Source organism: Eschrichtius robustus, chromosome 2 (genome assembly GCF_028021215.1).
Source record: "Eschrichtius robustus isolate mEscRob2 chromosome 2, mEscRob2.pri, whole genome shotgun sequence".
Taxonomy (NCBI): domain Eukaryota; kingdom Metazoa; phylum Chordata; class Mammalia; order Artiodactyla; family Eschrichtiidae; genus Eschrichtius; species Eschrichtius robustus.
In genome coordinates, this window is record NC_090825.1 from 172312094 (window position 1) to 172325824 (window position 13731).

Sequence of the window (13731 nt, forward strand, 5' to 3'; positions counted from 1 at the left end):
GCCCCTGGCAACCACTTTTCCTACTCTCTGTTTCTGTAAGTTTGACTTTTTCTTTTTTAATTCCACATAAAAGTGATACCATGTGGTATTTGTTTTTCTCTGTCTGACTCTTTTCACTTAGCATAAGGCCCTCAAGTTTCATCCATGTTGTTGAAAATGACAGGACTTCCTTTCTCATGGCTGAATAATATTCCATTGTGTGTGTGTATATGTATATATATGTGTGTATGTATATATACATATATATATACATATATATACATATATATATATATATATATATATATATGTATATATATATATATCTCACATCTTCATCCATTCATCTGTTGACAGACACTTAGGTTCCATACCTTGGCTATTGTGAATAATGCTGCAATGAACATGGGAGTGCAGATACACTTTTTTGTCATTTTGCTTTTCAACACTCTTCACTGAAGTATCATATACATATAGGGAATTCCCCGGTGGTCCAGTGGTTAGGACTCCACGCTCTCACTGCTGAGGGCCCGGGTTCAATCCCTGGTTGGGGAACTAAGATCCCACAAGCCACGTGGTGCCGCAAAAAAAAAAAAAAAAAAAAAAAAAAAGATAGATAGAGAGAAGATAGATAATACCCTCTCCCTCCTTTTTCTTGCACTGTCTGGGTATCAAGCAGTCTAACTTTCAATTTAATTTATTGTTGGAATAGGGCACATGTTACAAAAGTCAAAAGGTGCAAAAGGATTCACAGAGTGAAAGCTACCTCCCTCCTGTCCCCTGTCCCCTATCTTTCAGTTCCTCACCCAGGAAATTTATCAGTTTCTTCTTCTTGCAATATTCTGGATATTCTGAGCACATACAGTAGAACATCAACTCCATTGGAACAGGGAGTTTTATCTGTTTTGTTTCCTGATCTATCTCCAGCCTTTTAGTATGGTATCTGGCACATAGCAGGTGCTTACTGTATGTGGTAAGTAAACATATAAGCAGATTATGTATTCATCTTCACAAACAGTACCCTCCTGAACATAAGTTCCATGAAGGCAAGGGCTTTTTTTTCCTGTTCTGTTCACCGCTGTGCCCAGCAGGTACACCAAAAACATTTGTTGAAGGAGTGAGGGGCATGTTGTCTAGTCACTGATGTCACGCACACGCATCAGTAAATGAAGGTGTGCTTCATTTCTGCAGCCAGGCACCCAGATATGCCCAGGAAAAGCTGAGTGAGGAAAAGAGGGAAACTAAAGAACTGGATAGGACTTCCCTGGCGGTCCAGTGGTTAAGACTCCACGCTTCCATTGCAGGGGGCACGGTTTCCATCCCAGTCGGGGAACTAAGATCCCTCGTGCCACGGCAAAAAAAAAAAAAAAAAAAAAGAAGAAGTGGATAGAAGATTGGGCCTCAAAACTTGAAAGGCAGGACTCAACCTGGGCCTGCTGGTCAACCACAGAGAGCGCAATCGATTGACAGAGGCAGTGGAAGCTTCTGGGTGCTCCCAGTCTTCTAGGGCAGAGGGGCCAGCGCCTGAATTCTGGGGCCTTATCAAGGCAAAAACCAATCCATTCTTTGAGGCAGGGCCTGGCACATAGTAGGAACTTGCTTATTTGTTGGATGAACACACAGTGGGCACTTAATGCCTATTTGTTGTGTTGACACTCAGTAGGTGCTTCGTGGCTCCTCGCTGAGTAAATAAAGGGGATTCCACGCGCTCCTCCAATTCCAGGCTCCCAGGGATGGGCCAAGAGTACATCTGCAATCCAAGACAGTCGTTTCAGGTTGAGGTCACCTGGCCAGAAGCGACTGGACAGCACGGGGCTGCGTGACGTCATGCGCCGACCGCTTCTCACGGGTGGGGGCTGGGAGGGGCAGGGCTGGAGGTGGGGGTGCGGACAAAGGGACCCCGCGCGCCTCCTCCCCGCCCGCCCTCGCGCGCGCCCCGCTGGGCAGGCCACATCTGGAATTCATTGCTGCTGCCGCCGCCGGAAAGGAGGCGGAGATAGGGCGGGGCAAGTGGGGGCCGAGGCTGCGCCTCTCCCGGTCCCCCTCCGTCCCCGGTCCCCAGCCCCGGGACGCAGAGGAGCCCGGCGGGCAGTCCCAGCCCTAGCCGCGGCCGTCCCGGGGACGCAGACGCCAAAGCCCCTCCGGCCAGGGCAAGGACCCGGGTCGGCCTAGCCAGGTGAGCGTGCGTGGCGAGGGGGAAGCAGAAAGGGCGGGCCCTGGTCCCCGGAGGTCGCGGGATCGGAGCTAGGGGCGCGGGCCAGGGGTCGGGGGCGTCGCGGGCGCGCACGCGCCGCCCGTGCTCCTGCTGCACCGAGGGAGTGGTCATCGTGCGCCCTCTCCACGACCCCAGGAGGCCCCACTGCCTCAGCCGCGAACCCCCAGACTGAGCTCCCCGCCTTCTCCAGCGGCAGGAAGTTGGCCCCGAGGAGAAGGCGGAATCCGAGCGCTTTCGGCCGGAGACTGGGAGGCTGGATGGCGTGACCCCGGACCGGGGGTTTGGGGAGTGTGTATGGGGGAGGGGAGGACTCCCCTCTTTGCTGACTCCGGCTGGGCGAAGGTGCCGCGCGCCGCTGTACCTCCAGGCCAAGGGGCGGGGCCCCAGAGGAAGGCAGTTGCCCACCTCCTCCACATCTGGTCCTCTGCCTCAGTTTCCCCGAGTAGTTCGTCTCTTCCAGTCCCCCCGCGGGGTCGTGGCTTTGTTCTGGAAGGAAAGTGAACCTGACTGCGTGGCTCCGGCGTCTCTTCTTTCCCCTGGGACCCGGGGATGGGGAGTGGGTGAGGGCACCCGTGGTGCGGACCCCGCGTGGTTCCGGGCCCAGCCAAGCGTGGGAACCTCGCCCACTCCTCTGGCACGAGTTGACTCACCCGGGGATTTCCATCCCCTCTCCCGACTGTGCCCTAATCGGACGCTCCGGGCGCCACGCGCTGAGCCCACGGTCCCCCGCGTGGTGCGACACGCGTGCGGCATTCGCGGTGCAGCTGCTGCTGGGATCTCTCCCCACCTCTCCCCAGTCCTCTGGGAATATCGAGGCTGGGCCCCTGGCTGGACGCAGAGGAGCCCCCCACCCCCACTTGGAGATGTGTGGGTCACCCGCGTGTGGCTGTCGCGGGAGAGAGGAGGCGCGGCCCCAGAGGCAGCGAGTGTGGATACCGTGCATTCCACCGCCAGATAAGGAGGCCGAGACTGCAGCCCAAGGGCGGGGGCGGGTCGTGGCGCCGTCTCCAAGGAGACGCCCAGCTGGGCTTCGCTTGGTGGGGGTGGCCTCCCAGCGGACCAGGGGCGTCTCCAGCCTCCCTTGCTGTTGTTTGGGCCTGGGCTGAGTTTAGGAGCCTCCGCCCTCGGGGGCCCACTGGGGCCTCGTCCGTTTGGTCATGCATCCATCCATCCACCCACCCACCCATCCACCCATCCACCCACCCACCCATCCACCCACCCACCCATCCATCCATCCATCCATCCATCCATCCATCCATCCATCCATGCTACACGTTTTCTGAGCGCTTTCTGTATGCCAGGCATCATTCCAGGGAGTGAAAACAGACTTAGTTGCTGTCCTCTGACACACATTCTACCCTGGAAACAGACAGAAAACAAGAAATACAATCGTTATTGCTGAAATTGGCAAGTGCTGTGAATATAATAAAAAGATGCTGTGGTAGAAAGGGCCTAGGGAAGGCGGCTAGGATAGCTTGGTGGTTAGAGGAGGCCACCAAACAGAAATCTGAAAGATGGGGAGACAGTCGTTCAGGGCTTTGTGGGAAGGCCATGCCAGGTGGAGAAACAGCAGAGGCAAAAGCTCTGAGGTAAGAACGGGGCTGACACGTCGGAGACCAGTGTGGTTGGAGTGGACTGACCCTGGGGGAGAGTGGGAGGAGGAGAGGTGGGCAGGGGCCAGGCCATTTTAGGTAGTGGGGAGCCATGGAAGAATTTGGAGCTGAGGAGTGACATATCGGAGCTATAAATTTAAAAGCTCCCCCTGGATGCTGCATGGAGCATGGCAGTGTAGAGGGCAACTGAGGGGAAACCAAGCCTAGGGGGCTGCCCTAGGGCATGGGGCATGGGACCAGGGAGTGCCCAGGGGAACAGTAACCACAGGACCTGCCTCCATGGAACTTGGGGGAGGGGCTCCTGGAAGCCACTGAGGCTTCCTCTTGCCTTCTACTCTCCTAATCTCCCCCTGAACAGTCTTGGTCTGTCTCGCTTCCCTTCCCTCCAAACCCTGTCACTTGTCCCTCTTGCTCCATTTCAGGCCTGGCCATTCCCCAATGCTGAGCCCAGGGACGTCTTACTGAGCATCTGGGAGGGAGTCAGGTCCTATGTTAGCCAGGCCTGGGAGCCTGACACAGGGAGGGGAAGCAGGAAAGGCCTATGTCTGCCTGGGGGTGACTGTGCCAGCCCCAACCTCCAGACCCTGCTTCCTCTTTCTGGGAAGCATGAACCTGCCTTAAGCAAGGTCCTAGTGGAGAAGACGGAGGCATTGTGGGCCTCAGATTCCCCTTCTCTAATAACCACCCCTCCTGAGGCTGCCCGAAGTGAGGATCTTCCCTGAGGGGAAGAAGACAGACATTTTGGTCAGTCCCTGGGGTACGAGGGCTGAAAACATTTTTCTTTCTTTCTTTTTTTATAAATTTATTTATTTATTTAATTTTTGGCTGCGTTGGGTCTTTGTTGCTGCGCGCGGGCTTTCTCTAGTTGCGAGGAGCGGGGCTACTCTTCGTTGCGGTGCACAGGCTTCTCATTACGGTGGCTTCTCTTGTTGGGGAGCACGGGCTCTAGGCGCACAGGCTTCAGTAGTTGTGGCACACGGGCTCAGTAGTTGTGGCTCTAGAGCGCAGGCTCAGTAGTTGTGGTGCATGGGCTTAGTCGCTCCGCAGCATGTGGGATCTTCCTGGACCAGGGCTCAAACCTGTGTCCCCTGCATTGGCAGGCGGATTCTTAACCACTGCGCCACCAGGGAAGTCCTGAAACCATTTCTTATTTCTCTAGGAAGCGGCCATAAATCTTTCTCTTGGCTGCCAGACAAGAGAGGGGTCTGAGCGGCGGTGGAGGGGGAGGCCTTGGGACACACCCTGGGCTTCTAGCCCACCAGCAAGTGTGCTTCCCAGACCTGCGATGGGTCCTTGATTCTCAATTATGATCCCCAGGAGGGGCAGTAGGCCAGGGCAGCCTGGGGGCGTCTGGTCGGGGTGACCCAGCGGTCAGGCTGTGGTTCAAACTCTCCCCGGGGACATCCACACAGTCTTAATAATGTCCTGGAAAGAAGTGAGCTCCAACCGCCTGTAAAGGACCAGATCAGTAGCGCTAGCCATAGAGCGCCCCCAACTGGGCCAATCGAATGTCGAGGATGGAGAGCTCAGGCCAATAGGCGAATTGCTCAATGCCCTGGAATTGAAAATGAGCCAATCAGGGCGCGGGCTGTTTCTGGCCCGACGGCCGGTCTGGTAAGGCCCAGACTTGGGCCAAGCCGGCTGCAACGGGCGGGCAGAGGGCATCGGGGCGACTGGGGCCCATCCGGCAGGGGAACAAGGAGCCTCTGTGTGGCGATCTGGGCGGGGCGACAGTCCCTGAGGATGTGCACAAGCCCTTCTCTGTTCCCAAACTAGGACGGATGTCCCTTCGCCCAGGGGGAGCAGCTGTCTCTATCGGGCCAGGAGCCAGGGCACCCCCTCTGAGGGGGTGTCCGGGACTGAGATGGCTGGACGACCCCGGAAGCCCCTCATCACTCCCAAGCTCACTGGGAACCGGCCTAACCAGCCTTTTCTGGAACGGTGCTCCTGGCGCTCCTGGCGTGCACGTGGTCCTTGCTAGGCGTGTTTCCAGGGACCTGGGGAGGTCTCTTCCCACGGCCCCCCCCACTGAACTAAAGGCTGGTCTGGAGCTTCCTCCTGGCTCCCCTGTGCCCCTCGTGAAAGGCGGACACTGCACCAGCTCCTCTGAGACCCCCCCCCGCCCCCCCCCCCCCCCCCCCCGCCAACTACCAAGCTGGGGGGAGGCCATGAAGTCGGCCTCTCACCCTCTCTGCCCACGCCCATCTTCCCAGCCCTTCCCCCCACGGCTCAGTTTTCCTTGAGAGAGGGGTGACTCAGGCTTTCATGAAAGCGAATACCGAATACCGTTCCCCCCTCCCCGCGGGGCTTCACGCCCCCTCACCACTCACATGGCTTCGCACAGCTGCCCCATTCTCCCATCCAGGACCTCCCAGACGGGTCTCCTGTGGCTCCCCCATCCCATCACCCCCTCCCAGCCTCCCTGCACCGGATGTGACTGGGGAGCCGGGACTCAACCCTGTTTGTTCCAAGGGCCTCACATCTGGATTTCATCTTGGCTGGGGAGGGGGGTGCCAGCGCCCTGCCCACCCTGCTAGGACCCTCTGTCCCAGGGCAGGGCTAGATGGTGCTGATGAGAACAGGCTGTTGGGAATCTTGCCTGGCTGGCTCACTCAACATCCCTTACCAAAAGATTGGGAAGAGAACACCTAGTCCCTAGCTGTGGGTGTGGCAGGAAGAGGGAAGCTAATAATATTAGCTAATATTTATTGAGTGCCTGCTGTATGCTACGGGTGCCTCGTGTATCGTTCAACAGGATTTTCCCATCACCCCTCTGAAGTGGGCTTTCTTCTCCCCACTGCACAGATGAGGCCATTGAGACTTAGAGGCCAAGTGTTGAGTCACTTGGCACAATATCCCACAGCGTGTCAGAGGTGGAGTGGGGTTGAACCTTGGATTGCCTGCAAGGTCTGAGTCCTTGAAGATGACGTGACCTCTGTGATGCTCAAACCTCAGGTGTCTCCCCAAGACCTTATCTTGGGAACACGTATGGCCTCTAGGCTTAGACCCAGCCTGAAATCCAGGGCAGTGGGTGGTAATGAGCAGAGGATGGTGCTATCAGCGAGAGCATCTCACTGACCCAGGTTGGCAGGCGGCATGAGGCCCGAGGCTCCCGTGTTTTCAAGAAATGAGACAATCCCTCCAGGTCCTGGCTAAGACTCCCTCTCTGGGTAGGTGGGTAAGGCTTCCAGAAGTCCATTTTGCGTCTTTCGTGCCCTTTGGGGGAGCTTCTGTTCCTTTGAAAGACACTATAGCCTAGAGGTTATAGAGGCTTTGGAGTGGGTCTCTGAGGCTCTGCCACTGACTAGCTTTGAGGCTTTGGGAAAGTGAATTGACCTCTCCGGTTTCCCATTTGTAAAGCAGAGATGATGATAACTCTGACTTCATGTAACAGAGTTGGGACTTGAACCACAGCCGTCCAGAGTCAACCCAGGCAGCAGCCACGGCACTGACCTGTCTATCTGTCTTTTCTCTCTGCAGCTCTGACAGCCCCATGGCCCCAGCCGGCTACTAAGCCCCACCATGGGCAACATGTACTCAGAGTACCTAAGCTCCAGCAAGGTCAAGGAACACTATAATTACACCAAGGAGAATCTGGACACGAAGGAGACGCCCTCCCGCCAGGTGGCCTCAGCCCTCATCATCATCCTCTGTTGCGCCATCGTGGTGGAAAACCTGCTGGTGCTCATCGCGGTTGCCCGCAACAGCAAGTTCCACTCGGCCATGTACCTGTTCCTGGGCAATCTGGCTGCCTCAGACCTGCTGGCGGGCGTGGCCTTCATAGCCAATACTTTGCTCTCGGGCTCTGTCACACTGGGGCTGACACCCGTGCAGTGGTTTGCCCGTGAGGGCTCTGCCTTCATCACGCTCTCTGCCTCTGTCTTCAGCCTCCTGGCCATCGCCATCGAGCGGCACGTGGCCATCGCCAAGGTCAAGCTCTACGGCAGCGACAAGAGCTGCCGCATGCTGCTGCTCATCGCGGCCTCGTGGCTCATCTCGCTGGTTCTCGGCGGCCTGCCCATCCTTGGCTGGAACTGCCTGGGCCAACTGGAGGCCTGCTCCACCGTCCTGCCGCTCTACGCCAAGCCCTACGTCCTCTGCGTGGTGACCATCTTCTCGGTCATCTTATCAGCCATCGTAGCCCTGTACATCCGCATCTACTGTGTGGTCCGCTCCAGCCAGGCCGACGTGGCTGGCCCGCAGACACTGGCCCTGCTCAAGACGGTCACCATCGTGCTGGGCGTCTTCATCTTCTGCTGGCTGCCCGCCTTTAGCATTCTCCTCCTGGACTATGCCTGTCCTGTCCGGGCCTGCCCTGTCCTCTACCAGGCCCATTACTTCTTTGCCTTTGCCACCCTCAACTCACTGCTCAACCCTGTCATCTACACATGGCGCAGCCGGGACCTGAGGCGGGAGGTATTACGGCCGCTGCAGTGCTGGCGGCGGGCAGCAGGGGTGCAAGGGGGGCGGGACGGGACCCCGGGCCACCGCCTCCTGCCTCTCCGCAGCTCCAGCTCCCTGGAGAGGGGCACACACATGCCCACATCGCCCACGTTTCTGGAGGGCAACACGATGGTCTGAGGGGCAAGTGGGCTGACAACCAGGCCACCGCAGCAGAGGGCTCCATGGAGAGGCACCGGGTGCCCTGGGACAGAGACATGGGGCTGCCAAGCAAGATGCCCCCATTCCACAGACCTGGGTGATGCTGAAGATATTTCACACCTGGGATGGCTGACTGAGGCACTGACCAGTTGGATGGCACAGCTGCAGCCGGGTCCTGGAGGCCAGCGAGGTGGCTGGAGTGACCTCTTCGGAACTGGATCGTGGGGAGGGCCGGGCGGGGGGCAGACCTGGAAAGAGCCCAGGTGACAGCAGGCAGGTGCTCGAGAGGAGCACAGCGCAGGGGCAGTCTGACCCTCCGCCCTGTGCCTGACTCCCCTCTCTGAATTTAGCCCCCTCGCCGCCTTCTCTTGGCCACCTCAGAGGCCACTTCCCTAGAACCGCTGTCCTGAGGGGCTGGAGACCTCCTCCCTGACCGTTCTGGGCGGCCCTGGCTAACAGTTGCTGGGCTCAAATCCACAGCTTCCCCAAATTTCACCAGCTGCCACTTTGGCAACTTCTTCCCTTTCTTCTGACTCTGTGAGTGAGATGCCAGGAAACCACGTGGCGGTGGGGAACTAACCCCCATTCTCAGACCTCATTGGCCGATTGCACTATTTGGGGCACAGAGGAATCACCCAGGGCTGGAAAAACCGGTCTGGGGGCCTGAAGAGGGCTCTGGGCCTCCCAGTGGGGCAGGGTGGAATTGGAGAAAGTTCTAGGGGAGCTGTTAGTACAGGGCCCCAGACCCCCAAAAAACAACCACCCCCTAACTCTCTCACCTCCAGACCCAGCCGAGGTACCAGATCTCATAAGGCAGGGCAGCCTTGAGCCCGCTGTGCCTCCTTTCAGGTTGTATTGAACGGAGCATGCGGGTGGGGGTGCCAAGGACAATTGTGGGATGCCCTCCTATTGCCCGCTTCAGAAGGACTTTGCTAAATTCTGTGGACAGATGGAAGGGACATTGCGGTACAAACGTATATTTATGTGTGTCTGTCAGTGTCTGTGTGTGTCTGTGTGTGTGATGTCTGTGATCCCTTCTGCTCACCCTGTTTCCGCAGAATGGATGCTATTTTGTCTCCTCACGTCTGTGTTGAAACTGCCAAAGAGGGGTCTGGTCCCCGCACAGACTCCTTTGTAATTCCTTGCTTATATCCCCACTTGAGAGCTGGGGTGCAGCTCACCTGGAAAAGGAAACTTCACGCCTCAAAGTGATTTCTCATGACTGCAAAGGCTGGGAGAGGGGATCTTTGTGGGGGCAAGGAGCCAGTTGGGGGCTTGTCTCCCCTCATACAGCTCCCCGGAGGCCCCTCATGCCTGAGGCCCAGGCCAATAAACGGTTCAATGTCTCTTTCTGGTGGTGGTTGTCTTTTTAGGCTTAAGGTGGCAGTTACCCCGTTAGCATCCTGTGGCTGGGGGTGGATGGGACAGGGGAGGGTGGCTACTGCTCAGACAATTCATCCTTTGCCAGCCTTTCCTCGGTGCCCCCAGCCCTGGCCCAGCCAGAGACAGGATTGCAGTGGCTTCTGAGAAAACAGGGTCAACACTGACTTTCTCCCTAGGGCAGTTATCTGGCCCCTCCCAGTGATTAATTAGGCCCAGGACCTCCGTGCTATCCTTCAAAGAAAGAGCCTGGCTGGGGGTGGGGGGGCCCCCCCTTCTTCATCCCCAGTACACATCCCTCCTGGGGAGCTGGAGAGATGGTCTTGGGACACATGGGCCCAGATACCCCTCTAAAGCACAGTGTTCCCCAAAGGAATGGCCCACCTTCCTCAAGCACTTTCCAGGCAGGAAGACAGAATCCTCAGGAGGCTGGAGTTACTATAAACTGCTTTTATGGAGATGTGGGTTCAGAGAAGTTAAGTGAGCAGCTCAGGGTCACACAGCAGGTTGGGGCAGTGCCTGTCTGGATTTGAACTCAGGCGGGCTGACTCTAGATCGTGCCAGCTCCACCACTGGGCCAGAGAAAATATCCTCAAACCTCTTGGCCATGGAAGGAGTGAGGAGTGTGGGCTGCCAGCCTCCACCAGCATCAGCAAGATCCAGGATATGCCCAGCTGGGATGCAGCTGAAAGGTGGGTCCCTAGCTCGGCTCCAGAGTGACACTCCCTCCTTTGCCCACAGGCACAGGGCCCAGCGGCTCCTTTGAAGATAGATCTGGAGCTTTGATGGGGAACCCAGGTCCTCAAGCTGAAGCTCCGCCCAGCAACACCAGCGCAAAGCTAGGGCAGCCAGTGGAAACGAGAAGGAGTGGGGCAGACGGTGGCTAGAAGCTGAGACCCACACCCCCCATCGGAATTCCCCTTCCTCCAGCCATTCAAAGACAACCTCTGGAAACCTGAGCCCTCGCTGGGATTGCGAGGAGGAAGAGGCACAGGCCAGGCCAGAGTCAATAAATTTCCCCCAAATACTCACATGCTTCCTTCACCTGCTCCTTCAGGCATCCGCTCAAATGCCATCTCCTCAGAGAAGCCTGCCCTGACCACCTTCTTCCCTCTATCTAGCCCCTCACCTTCTTACCACCTGGCGGTGTAATATACATCGGTCTACTTCTCCCTAATTAAAATATTTACTTTTTTTTTTTTTGGCTGCACCACGCAACATGTGGGATCTTAGCTCCCCGACCAGGGATCGAACCTGCGTCCCCTGCATTGGAAGCACAGAGTCTTAACCACTGGACCGCCAGGGAAGTCCCTTTTTTATTTAATTTTTTTCCTAATTAAAATATGAACACCTTGCAGATAGGACGGCATCCTATTCACCACCGTCTCTAGCATCTTTCATGGTACTTGGCACGTTCCCACCAAAGGACCTTAGCCCCTGCTGTTCCCTCTGCTGGGAATGATCTTCCTGCAGACATCTTTGTGACTCTTCTCTCCTCCTTCAAGTCTGTATTCAAATATCACACCCTGGGTGAGGCCTCTGGCCATGAACACAATTTTTTTTTTATCCTATCTACCTCCCTTGCTACTCGCTAATATGCAACACATTTTGCTTCTTTATCTTGTCCATTTTACTATTATTATTATTATTATATTTTTGGCTGTGCTGCACGGCATGTGGGATCTTAGTTCCCCAACCAGGGATCAAACCCATGCCCCCCGTATTGGAAGCGCAGAGTCTTAACCACTGGACCGCCAGGGAAGTACCTGTCTTGTTTATTTTCTATTTCCCCTTTAGAATGCAGTCCCATTCTAAATGCCAGACAGCAGGAGTCTTTGTCTATCTTGCTCACTGAATGGCCTCAGTGCTCAGGACAGTGGCCAGCTTACAGTAGGTGCTCAATAAATGTTGAATGAATGAAAGCCAAAGCAAATGGGTGAATGTTAAGTGCTCTGAAGAAAATAAAATAGGAGAAGCAACAGTTTTGGGGTACTGTATTCTGCAGGGAAGGCATTATTATTATTATTTTTTTTAATGCTATTCTTGTCTGCTTACATTCTTTTTATTTATGTATGTATGTATGGCTGTGTTGGGTCTTCGTTTCTGTGCGAGGGCTTTCTCTAGCTGTGGCAAGCGGGGGCCACTCTTCATCGCGGTGCGCGGGCCTCTCACCATCGCGGCCTCTCGTTGCCGAGCACAGGCTCCAGACGCGCAGGCTCAGTAATTGTGGCTCACGGGCCGAGTTGCTCCGCGGCATGTGGGATCTTCCCAGACCAGGGCTCGAACCCGCGTCCCCTGCATTGGCAGGCAGACTCTCAACCACTGCGCCACCAGGGAAGCCCGGAAGGCATTATTATAGGCACTCTGACCGAGAAAGAAACTGAGGCACAGAGAGGTCAAGTAATGTGCCCAAGGTCACGGAGCATGTGAGTGGAGGGGTCTGGATTTGAACCCAGGCAGTCTTTTTTTTTTTGGCTGCACCGCTCAGCTTGTGGCTCTTAGTTCCCCAGCCAGGGATCGAACCCGGGCCCCCTGCAGTGGTAGCATGGAGTCCTAACCACTGGACCGCCAGGGAATTCCCTTTTTTTTTTTTTCTTTTTCTTTTTTTCAGGCAGTCCTTGATTGAAGACCAAATCACATCTCATTCTCCTCAGTATGGCGGTCTGAAGAACTGATTTGCTAATATGTCTCAAATCTCAGAGCCTAGAATGGAATGGACCAACCTGTAGGGATGCAAGATGACTTTCACCTCCTTTTTTCCCTACAGAGGCTGTTGGCTATTAGGGAGCATCAGAATCACCTGGGAGAACCTGTTAACATGCAGATTCTTACGCTCCCCAGTCAGAGATTCGGATTAAGTAGGTCTGGGGTGACCCTAGCGATGCATGTTTTTCATCAAGCCCTGCCAGTGATTAGAAAAAGCATCATCTTGGGACTTCCCTGGTGGTCCAGTGGGTAAGACTCCGAGCTCCCAATGCAGGGAGCCCAGGTTCGATCCCTGGTTGGGGAACTAGATCCCGCATGCATGCCATAACCAAAAGATCCTGCACGCCGCAGCGAAGATCCCGTGTGCTGCAACTAAGACCCAGCACAGCCAAAAGGGATAATAAATATTAAAAAAAAAAAAAAAGAAAAGAAAAAGCGTCATCTTGGGACCATATTCTGAGAAACATTCTAGATTCCTTAATCTAGAGCAGTGCTGTCTAGGAGAACTTTCTGTGGCCATTTAGCACGTGAAATGTGGCCAGGGTGAAGCTGAATTTTAACTTTAATTAATTTCAGTGTAAATGGCCACATGTGGCCATTGGCTACAGTACTGACTGCACAATTCTAGATTCCATATCTCTAGTTTCTGCAGCTTCTGAGCAGCTGAATTCACTTGGTGTGATGCTGCCATTTCAACAAAAATTCCCGTCTTCCGCTACCATCATTGTGAATGACATTGTAGCTTCCATACATCACTTTATGATTTTTGGACTATTTCTCTTAATAATGATATCAATGATATTCTGCTGCTAATGACAGAAAACACAAAATATTAGTAACTTAAATAAGAGAAATTAATTTCTCTCTCATATTTAAGTGTTTCAGAGAGAATTGATCCTGGGTAAGAAGGACAATGCCCACTTAGCCGCAGTCCAGGCTCCTGTCTGCCTGTTTATCTATCTATCTATTCACACATACATCTACCTAAATACTTCACTGTGTTTCCTAAGGACAAGGCATTCTCTTACATAACCTCAGTAAAATTATCATAATCAGCAAATCTACAAACCTTAATGAGATTTCACCAATTGTCCCATTACCGACCTTTACAGCAGAAGAAAATCCCAGCTCACTTTTTGCATTCAGCTGTCTTTTTAGTTTCCTTCAATCAGAACAGTTTCTGAACCTTTCTTTGTCTTTCATGACCTTGACATTTTGGAAAAATATAGGTCAGTA

The 13731-nt window shown here is 54.7% G+C and overlaps 1 protein-coding gene across 1 annotated transcript; it reads left to right on the forward strand.

Annotated features, from left to right (window-relative positions):
* Positions 1 to 1941: 1941 nt before the first annotated feature.
* S1PR2 (sphingosine-1-phosphate receptor 2) lies at positions 1942 to 9755 on the forward strand. The gene is made up of 2 exons (XM_068537031.1): positions 1942 to 2155; positions 7288 to 9755. Exon 2 carries the CDS (start codon positions 7330 to 7332, stop codon positions 8386 to 8388), a length of 1059 nt encoding a protein of 352 aa, XP_068393132.1. The 5' UTR covers positions 1942 to 2155; positions 7288 to 7329; the 3' UTR covers positions 8389 to 9755.
* Positions 9756 to 13731: the final 3976 nt, after the last annotated feature.